Source organism: Vitis riparia, chromosome 12, assembly GCF_004353265.1.
Source record: "Vitis riparia cultivar Riparia Gloire de Montpellier isolate 1030 chromosome 12, EGFV_Vit.rip_1.0, whole genome shotgun sequence".
Classification (NCBI taxonomy): Eukaryota; Viridiplantae; Streptophyta; class Magnoliopsida; order Vitales; family Vitaceae; genus Vitis; species Vitis riparia.
In genome coordinates, this window is record NC_048442.1 from 20634777 (window position 1) to 20647660 (window position 12884).

Below are 12884 nucleotides of genomic sequence, written 5' to 3' on the forward strand. Positions count from 1 at the left end.
TGATGTTCTCCTCATGGTTGGTTGGATTTCCATTCCCATGCAAGATGTACTTTGTAGGGCACTCTGCTATTGCCCTCAAATGGTTGGTGCTTGACTTTAGTAATCAGCCATACTCTGGTATTGGTATTGCATTCCAATGCCAATGTCCAATGATGGTAATTTAAATTAAATGATCATTAGATAACGTGAACTCTACTCCCGTATTTGATTATAAGCTTAATTTTCACGCTTGGGATGAATAATTTTTGTAAGTAGTGGTTTCAGTTGGGTTTCTACATGATTATGGTATTGGCTGCAGCCTTTAAACTTTTATTTGTTTATTTCGGGTAATCTTCATGCTTTATTAGCTCAATCCATAATTTATGTCACATCCCACGTAAGTTCAAGGCCACTTTTGGCTTGGTTTTGAAAAGTAATAAGAAAATTTGAAAATTCTATTTTTATTATTAAAAATAAAAAAATAAGAAAATGTTTTTTATAATTAGAAAATATTATGTTTTCAAATGATGTTTTTTAGTTGTTTTTATTTGTTTTTTAAGGATTGTTTTAAAAAGTAATTATACATGTATTTTGCAAATGAGGTAGAAAAAAATTGTAATACTTATATTTTGTTTTTCCTCTTAGACATTTAAAGCAGGAAGTAATTATTTATTTTAAAAAACAGAAAACAACTTTTTATTTTTAAAAACATAAAATAGAATGACTTCTAAATTCGTGGTTTAATTGTTTTTACTTATTTTATAGGATTATTTTATAAAATAATATGAAAAATTAAAAAAATAATTAAAAATAAATTATTATATATAAAATTTATTTTTTATTAAAAGAATTGAAAACATAAAAAATAAGTTAAAATATTTAAAGTTTCTAAATAAACTTTTATTTTAAAATTGTTTTTGAAGAACAATTATTTGTAAAATCGTTGCAAACATATCCTAAGTATATTTTTATTTTATATAAAAATTATTATTTTTATTTATTTAAAAAATACTGAATTTTATTTTTAAAGTATGAATTAACGGTATGATTAGATTTGTTGTCGGAGTTGGGACGTGGACGTCCGATGACGCTTGCTTGTGACCCTTTTGATGCCCCACTAATGCTGTGGGTAAAGTACGACCCATGTTTTGTTAAATGTTTTTGCTCGAAGCGACAGAATATTTACTTGCCTTGCAGCCTCCATTTGCAACACACTACCCAGAGCCCTGCTGCCCTCCACTCACCCTCTTGCTACCAACCCTACACCCTCTCTTTCAAACGTCGTCTTTAAGTTCTTCAATTACTAAAATGCCTCTGGTTTGCCACGTGTCAACCTCCCCACTGTGGTGACAACACCCTTGGTCGGTTGGTATCCACACTCCACATTGCGTTTGTGGAATGCACTCCATTATTCATTTTGTCCTTTTCCTCGTCACTGACTCACTTCTGCACGTGCCGGCCCGCACCCCCCAACTTTACTCTTTTATACTTGTAGCCCCACGTTAGCTGAATCCGACTTCCATGCGTCCTCGCTTTTCTTTAAAAAACGCATATAAAGAATATTGTTGCATTTATCTTAATTTTGAAAGTGTAGATGTGCTTAACGTGTCCCCTTTCACTAATTAGTCATATTTCATTTAGGGCACATCTAATTCTAAGTATTGGTACTTTGACCCCATATTTATTTTTTTACTTTTAACTCTGGATAGAACTTAAAATTGAGTGTTTGTTTTTTTTTTTTTTAAATTTTTTGTTAAAAGTAATTTTCTTTCAGATTTTGAATTTTTTTTTTATTTTTTATGAATTATTATAAAATTTTAATTAAATAGAAAAAAATAAAATATTAGTTTTTCTTTGATTTTTAGTACTTAATCGAAATAAAATATTATAAAAATACATAATTTAATACTTAATATTATTAAATACTATTTAGTTTTAAATTTTATTTAAAATTAAGTAAAAAAATAATCATCTCTAAATAATACATAATAGTGTTAAGTATTAGGTTATTTGTTTTTATAATATTTTTATTTTTATTAAGTATTAAAAAAATAAAAATATAAAAACTAAGAGTGTGTTTGATAATGATTATATGAAATATTTATAGTATTTCTAATGATTAAAAAATAAAAATTTTCAAGTATTAGAAGGAATAAAAATATTTTTTTGTAATCACTACCAAACAAGGTATAGTATGTTATTTTTTTCATTTAAAAAGAGTCAAATATTTTAGTTTCTTTTATTGAACGAAAAATTTATAATAAATCATAAAAAATATAAAAATAAATAATTTAAAGTTTGAAGGCAAATCACTTTCAACAAAAAGTTAGAAAAATAAACAACTTCCAAACCAATATGAGTAGGGTGTTGTTTGAATTCACTCTTAAAAAATTGATTTTTTATTTATTTATGTCTATTTAGTTAATTTTATTTAAAAAAATTATAACTTAAAAAAAGTGCTTAATATAAAATTTAACATCTATTTTTTTTTAATAAAAATCCTATTTTAACTTATATAAGCATAATTTTCTTATTTAATTAAAATTTTTATAATATTAATATTAGCCTTTAATGTAATGAAAGAAGTCAAAATCTTTTTTAATCTTAAAAAAAGTTTCTATTTTTATTTATTTATAAAATTGCATATATATTATCCTTTAAAAATTATAAAATTGATTTGGGCTTCCATTTTTGGTTAAAAACAAGAATAGAAAGCAATGAAAAAGCGATGTGTTTTTTTTTACAACTTTTTCAAAAGCAAGGGTATATACAATTAAAATTTGCATAGTACCAGTCTTAACATAAATATATCAAAGCATAGGGACCTTAGTGCAAAACCCCTGCGCCACTCCAACAAAATTCTCCGCGCCACAAAACGAGACAAAAACAGAGAGAATAGAGAGTGAGTGGTTCACTTCAGGGGTCTGGGCTGAGATCTCCGCTTCTCTCTCCTCTGAATTGCTTCAAGCATTTTCCAGGGTTAGGGTTTGGCTTTCTTACTCAAAGCAATGGAGGCGGATGAGAGTTATCGAAGGAAGGAGCGCACAGCGCTAGTTGCAATCGTGGTTCTGGCGTCTGTCGCCCTGGCGTCGTTGCTTGTCGCCTTCAGCTACTACTGCTACATCCGTAACAAGGTCTCCAGGCGCTTAAAGAACCAGAAAAGTGAGTTCTCTGAAAGATTTTCGTTCTGTCATTGTTTATTTTTGACTTTCTGGTTGGTTGCCGAGGATGCTGCGGAGAAAAAAAAAAAGATTCCTTTTGGTTCTGCGGAGAATGAGGCATTATGATTGTTTCTTACGATAATTTTGCTTTTATCGAGCCGGAAGGAGTAAAAGGAAATGAAAATTTTGAAGTTCTATTTCCGCTGCAAAATTTGTTATATTGATTCAATGATGTGAGCAGGAAACACGAGAGAATGGTAAAAATCATTTCTGGATATGGTATGACAAACTAGTTTTAGGGAAGGCGAATATGCGTTATAGAGATTGTCCTAATTTGCGTTTATGGATTGTCAATCGATGGAACAAAGATTTCATCAAGAAGTCATCACTAAGATGGCCACTGCAGAAATTTAGTCTAAAAACTAATTCGAATATGTGAGGAGATTTTCAAGTAGGTCACATTGGTGCCAAGTGAAGGGCCACCGACATGTGGGCTTTTTTCATACAATTGCAGAGGCATATACAAAATTTAATGAATTGGAAAATGACATTATAAAATTTATATGATACAGTAGATTATAACAACTCTAGATGGCCTGCTATAGTGTAAGAAGACTAAAGCTTATGATCTCCAAATTGGTGATATGATGTGTGCCTCAAAGTTTGCACATGCTGTTGATTACAAGAGAGATTATGTAGCCATTTGCTAAGTGTGCATTCTTGATGGCTTTACCCATTTTGAAATATATATATATCTGCGTGTGTGTTTGTGTGTGTATGTGTGTCTTTTATGGGAAAAGACCAAATCCATTACAAGCGCCTAGAAAAAGAGCGCACAAAAGTATACACAGTGTATACAAAGACACCAAAAGGCCATACAAAGCAGAGAGAGATACAAAAAAGAATAGCCTCTCCTTACTTAGAGCCCAACCAATCAATGAAGTCTACTATGGATATTGAGTAATTTCCTATGTACATTCTAACCCATCCCAAAAAATTACAAATAAAGGATTGTTTGTGTTTATATGTATGTATGTATATATATGTATATATGTATGCATGTACATGTAGACACACACATATGTGCATATATAAATATGCATGTATAAAAAACTCTTGAGACATCTAATGCATGAGACTATTTGCATCTCACTTTTAGCCCTAAGCTTAAAACAATTTGTTATGGTTCTTTTTCCAAATGGCTGCATGGAGGAACCCCAACCAGATTGCGAAAGTAGGAACAGAAAGTTTGTGGTGCATCAATCACCTATGTCCTCTCCACCGTAATCTGTCTCTTTCTTTGTCTCTCAATGACTTATCTATTAACTTGTTATGATAGAATGTTATGTGTTTCTTTAAGCCATTTGCATGAGATTTGAAGCTAGATGATCTTTCATGCTCCTTATATGGAAACCATACCCAATCATCTCCTTTGAAGAAATGAAGTCTTCCCAGGTATGCCTTTGACCATTTGCCTAAAGGTTATCCCAACTTAAAAGTCCATATTGGTGACATAATGGGCTGCTCAACTTGCAAGATGTCAATTAAACAGCTACCATCAATAAAGGACACTATTTCTTTATTGTGATCTTTGGAAGAGCAAGATAATGCTCTGTATAAAATTTTATTAGAGAAGAGAAAGCATGTAATACTCATCCATGCACAAAGGCATGAGCCTTCTTTGGCATGATTAGCATTATGGGCGAGGTATGAGAGAACATACTGGACCGACCATGACATTTTTCTGAGCATTTCTTTCAACCTTAATTACCTTCTTGGCCAATATTGATGTCTTGTGATTTCATAGGGTGAAGTTACTTGCTGTGTAGTTCAATCTAAGTGTGCCCTCAAACTGTTATAAGCTTTAATTGAATCCAAATTAGCTAACTGAAAACCAGCGGAGCATCTTGAAAGCCTAAAATTTCTGGCTACTAGGGCTAAATCTGAGGCTTTTACCTTAGCTGTTGAATTGGCTTCTTTGATTGAGAATGGGAGGGCTGAAGCCTTACATAAAAATGGGTTTGAGCTATTTGCTGCCTGTGTGATATAGGCTTGGACTGGCATCTAGCTTTACTTTTGCTATTAGCTCTTCCTTGTGCTTTTGGGAGCAATAGCTTACAGGAGAAGGGACCTTTGCTTGGGGAGGTATTAGTTAGTATAAAGGATTACATACCCTAGATGGCTGATTAAGTAGCTTAGGACAGGATCTTACAAGAAAAGCTAAAAAATAAAATATAGTTCAACATAATCTGATAAAGGATTTTTTAAGAAAGCTACAAAATAAAATATAGTAAAACATAATCTGAGAAAGGATTTTTTAAGACAACACAAACAATGTTGTCATCCTCACGACTCATGGGCGACTTGAAGGAGGACAAGAATTCTTTATGAATACTTATAATAGCCTGGCACATATATTATTTCATTTATTAATTGATGCACAAATACACATTTAGTAGAATGCATAAATATGATGAAATCTGGTTAGAAAACATCTGACAATATTGTTTATATGCCATGGATAATAGAATAAAGTTGGTTCCCTTGGAAATATTTGATCATAGAGGTCACTAGTACATTGAATATTAGTGAACCAGATTTCGTTTCATTTGTTTAACTTTCTTTTTCACTTTGTATCTGATCTATTAATTTAGAAGCTTTTGTGTGCCTTCTTCAAGGGTACAACAGATTACTAAAACAATAGGTCTTTCTGCTAGTTTCTCCTAGCAGTAAAGCAAATGAAGTTTTTGCTTCCATGGATTGGATTCCTTAAGCATGGACTCGACGACTGCATATGTTTTCTCAATGGATCAATCATTTCCAATTGGGCCTGCAAATGGTCATGTATTGGAATCTGTTATAGTTATGGGCAAGCTGATGCCAAGAGCTCCCTCACTCATAACTTCTTCCCCACCTTTGGGAATCATTGATGTTAAGGGTGCCAATTTTAGTTATGTAAACCATGATAACTGGGCCTTGGAATCAATTAAAAGCAATGTTATGGAACCAGAAGAAGTGGGTCATTTCCTTGGGAAGAAGTTTTTGGGCTTGGGAAGCAGTTTGGGGGAGGATGTTAGCATTAGATGAGCTTAAAAGGAGTGGATTAATGTTTCCGAACCAATATTCTATGCGTAAAGGTGAAGAATGATCTCTTAATCATTTTCTCCTTTATTGTTCTAAAGTAAGAATCTTGTGGCTACTAGTTTATTCTTTGTTTGGAAGAGCTTGGTTGATGCACGCTTTAGCAAGAGGGAATTTCTTGATTTGGCATGGGTCCATGTTGGGAAGAAGGCAAAAAAGGCTTAGAGGGCTGCTCTTTTGGGCTTGTTTTGGACTGCATGGAAGGAGAGAAATCAAGCACATTTGGAAATGTGTAACAGGTAGATCAAACAATCAAATTTTCCTCCAAGTGTATTTTTTTAGAGTGGGTTAAAATATACATAAATGATTATTCAATCACATGATAAACTTTATTTATTGGTTGAGTTCTAAGTAAGGGGATGAAGTTGTTTTTTGTTTCTCTTTTCTTTTGCTTGCCTTTTGGTACCTATCATATACGTTGTGTGTACTTTTGTGCACTAATTTGCTAGCCACTGTTAATATATTTCCTCATTGACTATCAAAAGGGAAAAAAAAAAAAATGTGGAACCTTTAGAAGGTTGGAGTAGTGCCTATTGGTCTAGCTGGAGTATTAGTCTAGAAAAATTCAAAGGGATTTCCTTTGGAAAGGTGGGGCATTGGAGAAAAAGATGCATCTTGTGAAGTGGCCAACCATGTACATGGAGAAGAGTAAGGGGGTTGGACATTGGATGCCTTTCTTTCCCAAATAAGGTGCTTTTATGCGAATGGAATTAACAATATGTAATTGAAAGAGGACTCTTTTCGAATCAGGTCATTAGTGGAAAATATGGGAAGGAAGAGGGAGGTTGGCAATCTTGTGAAGTGAGAGGCGGGTATGGAGTCAAGCTATGGAAATCTATTAGGAAGGATTTGAACACCTTTTATACTAGATCTTCCTTTGTGGTCGGTAATGGGAGGAATGTGAAGTTTAGGAAGGATAAATTGTGTGTGGATGAACCTTTGTGAGTTTCATTCCCTTCTTTATATGCCTTAGACTGCTGAGATTATTGGAACCCTTGTTTCTCTAGTCTTTTAAATTATTGATAACTGGACAATGTAAAGGACTCATTTTCAAGGTTGCAAGGAGTGACAATAGATAGTGAGGGTGGAAGACAAGGTGACGTAGATGAACTCGATAAATAATAAGTTCCCAATTAAATCTTTATACGTTGCCTTGGAACCAAGGGAATCGATTTCCTCTCCAACGAGTGTAATTTGAAATTCATGGGTGCCTTCTAAAGAAAGTATTTTCATTTGGGGGGCTAGCTGAGGGAAAGGTGTTGACCCTAAATTAGCTTTAGAAAAGAGGGTGGTCTTTGATCAATAGATGTTTTTCTTTTATAAAGTAGAGAAAGAATCCATATATCACATCCTTCTTCACTGTATCAAGGCAAGGGTCCTTTGACAATTGCTTTTCACTTAGTTTGGTGTTCATTGGGTGCAAGCTGCTACAGCTTAAGAGACTTTCTTACAGTGACATGGATCCTTCGAGGGTAAAAGTTGCAAGGTTTGGAGAGTGGCTCCATCGCATCTCTTGGATTGTATGGAAAGAAAGGAATTGATGGTCATTTGACAATGAGGGGCAATCAGATCAAGCCTTGAAAAGTTCTTTCGTTTCTTTACTTTTTTTTTTCTTTTTCTTTTTGTGGATGAAGATGTACATAGTTATAGGCTCTATGTCTTTAAATGGTTTTGTAGATTGATAGGGTTCTTACTAAGAGAGGAAGTTGTTTTTTGTGTTCTCTCTTTTTGGTTGTGCCTTTTGGCACTCATTGTATATGTCTTGTGTATTATGGTGCGCTGTATATTTACTGTTAGTTTATAAAATTGTTTTATTTGCTTATTTAAAAAAATTTGGCTTAGGTTGACTATATGCTGCTGTTTTCACAGGTCGCCAAATTGTGAAAAAAGTAAATATTTCAAGTTTCTTCACCCACCCCCCTCCTCTTTCCATTCATGTTTTGAGCAACTGAATATTAAAAAAAAATGATGTTTCCACACACACACACGCAGATGTGTTTTCTTTGACAGTGCAAATCCACTAGCCTTGCTTCGCAAGATTGGGAAGAACCTTATGCACAATGATTAGAGATCATCAAGGTTCAGTAATCAAAACATGTTCTAAACCTGTAGGTGGTGGTTTTGCTATTGAGGTTGAGGTCGTAGTTCTCTTGGAGGGCCTTGTGCAAGGAAAAACTTAGGGCTTGTCCAACTTTGTGGTGTTGGGAGGTTTTGTTATTGTTATTTCATGGCCGACTAAAAAGGAAAGAGGTTCATGGAGACTTGGTACATTGTTGTACTAAATATTTGATACCTTTACAAAGTTGGGATGCTCCATTCAATGGGGTTTCTTGTTTTGCTAATAATGGTGGCAGATGAACTAGCTAAAAGAGGAGCAAAATAGTTGGTTTCTTTTGTTGGAGATCATGTGCCTCCTTGAGTCTACTTAACGGTTGTTCAAATGTTGCCTCACTTTTTGTGACTTCTCTCGTTTGTTCAACTATATGGTTCCTTGTAAAGGAATCTATTCCCTTGTACATTGTGGATGAATGTCTTGTTCTTCTTGATTTTTTTTTTTTTTACTTTATAGAAAAGATCTATTAGGTTGCTGATAGCAAAAAAGGAAAAAAGAAAAAACTATGTATCGATTAAGTCTATAGTGCAAACCTCAAACCTCCCATTCCTATGCGCTGGTGCCTGCCATTTGAGCTGCCTGTGGAGAGTGCTTTAATAGATCATTTTGCATTGAAACCCTGAAATATCTTCTTATTCTTTATTTCTTTAATAAAAATAGGAATGCTGTATTTCATGCTATTTTAGTTTTGAACTAATTCACTAAGCTAGAAAGCGATATTAGGCACAGTTTAGTGACAATTTTTATTTATTCAGTCTAAAATAATGGGTTCAAGCCTGTGAAGTCTATATTATCCATTGTTTGGAGTTGCTTGGGTTCTTCCTAATTTGATCAAAAGACTTGTTGATTGGATGACATGGTGGTTTCTTGGATAAGAGGCATAGGGAGGTTTGGAGAATGGCTTTGTTTACGTTTGAAGATCTGGAAAGGAAGAAACAAAATATCCTTTGAGTGGGTGGAGCAGTCAGAGTCAATGGTGAAAGTATCTTCCCTAAAGTTTTGTTGTCTTGGCTAGTGGTTTGGGGGAAGCTAGTACAGCTTCCTTGCTAGATTTTGTCGATGGCTTGGGCTTGCCCAGTTCTTTTCTCCCTTTCTCCGGGTTGTGATTTTCTTTGTATACTAGTGTACTGGAACGTGCTCCCTTTTGTTGGGCACTGTGTTGATAAAATTTCTTCTTGCCTATTAGAAACATAATGGGGAATGAATTCATATTTTGATTTATGATATATCCTAACTCCTGTTGAAGATTAACTGCTAATTTCTTGTTGACTTGGTTCTGTTTAAAGGGATTGATTCTGAGGATAAAGGTGGTTTTGCAAATCTCCAAGTTGCTACAGAGAAAGGGCTTCAGGTTTTCACTTTCAAGCAGCTACATTCTGCGACTGGTGGTTTTGGCAAATCTAATGTGGTTGGTCATGGTGGGTTTGGGTTGGTCTATCGAGGAGTGCTTCATGATGGTAGGAAAGTCGCTGTTAAGCTGATGGATCGGGCAGGAAAACAGGGAGAGGAGGAGTTCAAAGTGGAGGTTGGATTTTGACATTCATTTGTTATTCTTTTTATCCAAAATTTCACCGATGAGAAAATTAAGGAAAAGAAAAAATATTTTTTGATAGGGTTCCAATAAATATTAAAATTTGAAACTTACATCTGATGTTTAATTGGGTTCCAATAAATGAAAAACTTATCTCAAATAAGCTAATTTATTATATTAGGCTCTGTTGACTTGAGCTTTTGCTTTATGGTTCCATGGTTAACAAAATTTCAAATATAAAAGTATTAGTATTTTATTTTCTTAACTTTTTTTTTTTGTTTATTTTCCTACCTTTTTTTGGAAATACAGAACTATAGATTAATGCCCCTGGAATTCCAGTTCTGGATTGGATTACTATGGTTATGATTGGTTGGTAATTGAATAATAGGTGGAGTTACTAAGTCGGCTTCGATCTCCATATTTGCTGGCACTGCTTGGGTACTGTTCAGATAGTAACCATAAATTGCTGGTTTATGAGTTCATGGCAAATGGTGGACTGCAGGAGCATTTGTATCCCATCTCGGGTAAATGGATTCTATTTGGTTTTGCTCTTTGTTGCTTTTAACTTGGAAGCTGTGCTTTACATTGTGCTGGAGGAGAATTTTTTTTAGTTTTTCAAAAGGGAATCTAGTTGGATGCCATGGGGTAATTCCTACCTTCTAATATGTAAAGTTTTGGTATGTAGTTTTATGAAAGGAACCATATATAATGTTTTATAACTGATATTCTGGTTCATACACATCTCTACTACCAAAGCCCTAAGTTTTTGTATGAGTTAACTTTCCTCAGGCTTGTCTCATTTTTGTAATAAATGTAACTAATTCATAAAAGACAATTATGATGATATAGAGTAAGAAATATCATAATTTGAAATGCTCTTGCATTAAGAAAGGATTTCAAATGAGGTAAGAAAAGAAAGAAAGACCAAAAAAGGAGGAAAAGACGATGTCAGGGTCTGTTTGGCTGCATGTAACTCTACACTCGAGCAGTTGAGAGAAGCCTTGAACATTTGTGGGTTGCATGTGAACTTTTATAAGCTCTTATTTACATAGTAGGCATTATTCCTGCTGAGCAGTTTTGCTGTCATTGTTATTTTTTGTGCCAGAGTTTCTGTCTAGCAGTTTTAAGTGTAACTGGTGGTTTGCAGTTTAATTTTAACGTTATTAAAATATGCAGGTTCTAATTCTGTTTCTTCAAGGTTGGACTGGGAAACCCGGTTGAGGATAGCCCTGGATGCTGCCAAAGGTTTGGAGTATCTCCATGAACATGTCAGTCCCCCAGTGATCCACCGAGATTTTAAGAGCAGCAACATACTCTTAGACAAAAATTTCCATGCTAAAGTTTCTGACTTTGGATTGGCTAAACTTGGATCTGATAAAGCTGGTGGACATGTTTCCACCCGAGTGTTGGGCACCCAGGGATATGTTGCTCCTGAGTAAGAACCAATATCAGCTCCAGTCTGACACAGCTTGCTTTATTTACTACATATAATTCCCATTAGTTATATTTGTTAGTTCCCATTTTGGTGCTAAGCACAAACTGTGCTTTATGCCTTTAGGACCTAATTACGAATTTGGTATTGGTTTGCGGTACAGGTATGCATTAACTGGCCATCTGACAACAAAATCAGATGTGTACAGCTATGGGGTTGTCCTTTTGGAGTTGCTCACTGGCAGAGTTCCAGTGGATATGAAGAGAGCTTCTGGGGAAGGTGTTCTTGTATCTTGGGTGGGCTCCTCATCTCTGCTTAGTTGATTCCACTGCAATAAAATGATTCATAACATATTAACAACTCTGTTCCACCTTTTTACTTAGTTTAGAGGAGCTCATCTTTGGCATCCTTTCTCTTATCTTTTACTCTCTCTCTCTCTCTCTCTCCCTCACACACACACACACACTCATGCACATGTGCATGCCACACATGCCCAAACATATACACACGCTTCTTTGGCATACTTTCTCTTATTCTAGTCTCTCTCTCTCTCTCTCTCTCTCTCTATCTCCTTCCTATCTCTCCCCCTCTCCCATCTCCCTACCCTCCCCCTATCCATCCTTCTCTCCCTCCCTCTCCCTACCTCTCCCCCTATCTGTCCTTCTCTCCCTTTCCCCTATCTCTCTTACTTACTCTCTGTCTCTCGCTTACACACACACACACACACTCTTACTTCATTCTGACTTTACGGACTATCTCATGTTGTCTATCGGTTTTGCTACAGGCTTTGCCCCACCTCACAGATAGAGAGAAGGTTGTACAGATAATGGATCCAGCACTGGAGGGTCAATACTCCATGAAAGAGGTTATTCAGGTGGCTGCTATAGCTGCAATGTGTGTGCAACCAGAGGCAGATTACAGGCCATTGATGGCTGATGTTGTACAGTCACTGGTCCCACTGGTGAAGAATCACAGGCCAACTTCAAAGGTAGGCAGCTGCTCTAGTTTCCATGCAACCAAGTCTCCCCTTTCACAGGAGCCTGGAAAAGCAAGTTTGTGAAATAATTGAAGCAAATTATAAATATCTCTATGTTCTTCCTCAGCTAATTTAAGGACCTAAAATTTCTGCTAGCTTGTTTTCCAGGGCTTTTGTTGTCCTTACTCATCTGTCTGGAGAAGAAAATAGGTTGTAGTTTAGGTCTCTGTTTGGAGAAGAATCTCTATTTTGTCAGAAATGTATGTGCTGGGAAATTGAATTTTGTTGACCTGCATTGATCCTGTTGAATCCTTCCATAATGTATTTATAGTATATAACCTTTCCTTGTTAATATAGGATACATGTATGGTAGTTAGGACTCCTAGCCTTGTATATATATATATTTCTCAATTGTAAGTAATTCATTACATTAATGAGAATTAAGGTTTTTCTTCTTTCTCTCTCTCTCTCAACATGGTATCAGAGCCAAGGAAGAAAACCTAATTCTTTCTTGTTTCCCGTGTCATCAACTCCGGGAAACCTTCCGGTGA

At 35.1% G+C, this 12884-nt stretch overlaps 1 protein-coding gene across 2 annotated transcripts; it reads left to right on the top strand.

The window, feature by feature from the left end:
• The first annotated feature begins 2876 nt into the window (after positions 1 to 2876).
• LOC117925794 (probable serine/threonine-protein kinase PBL7) lies at positions 2877 to 12628 on the top strand. 2 transcript variants are annotated; one of them, XM_034844878.1, is made up of 6 exons: positions 2877 to 3141; positions 9681 to 9919; positions 10314 to 10449; positions 11102 to 11360; positions 11521 to 11653; positions 12142 to 12628. In XM_034844878.1, the coding sequence occupies exons 1-6, from the start codon at positions 2988 to 2990 to the stop codon at positions 12415 to 12417; spliced, it is 1197 nt and encodes a 398-aa protein (XP_034700769.1). In that variant the 5' UTR covers positions 2877 to 2987; the 3' UTR covers positions 12418 to 12628. The 2 variants fall into 2 exon arrangements, with proteins under 2 accessions (XP_034700769.1, XP_034700770.1); XM_034844879.1 differs by lacking the exon at positions 2877 to 3141 and adding an exon at positions 5819 to 6520.
• Positions 12629 to 12884: the final 256 nt, after the last annotated feature.

Bases quoted from the DNA above. Each gene is read 5' to 3' on its own strand.
- LOC117925794 (XM_034844878.1), top strand. From the start codon at position 2,988: ATGGAGGCGGATGAGAGTTATCGAAGGAAGGAGCGCACAGCGCTAGTT. The intron at 3,142-9,680 runs GTGAGTTCTCTG...TTCTGTTTAAAG, and splicing joins GCGCTTAAAGAACCAGAAAA to GGATTGATTCTGAGGATAAA. The intron at 10,450-11,101 runs GTAAATGGATTC...TAAAATATGCAG, and splicing joins GCATTTGTATCCCATCTCGG to GTTCTAATTCTGTTTCTTCA.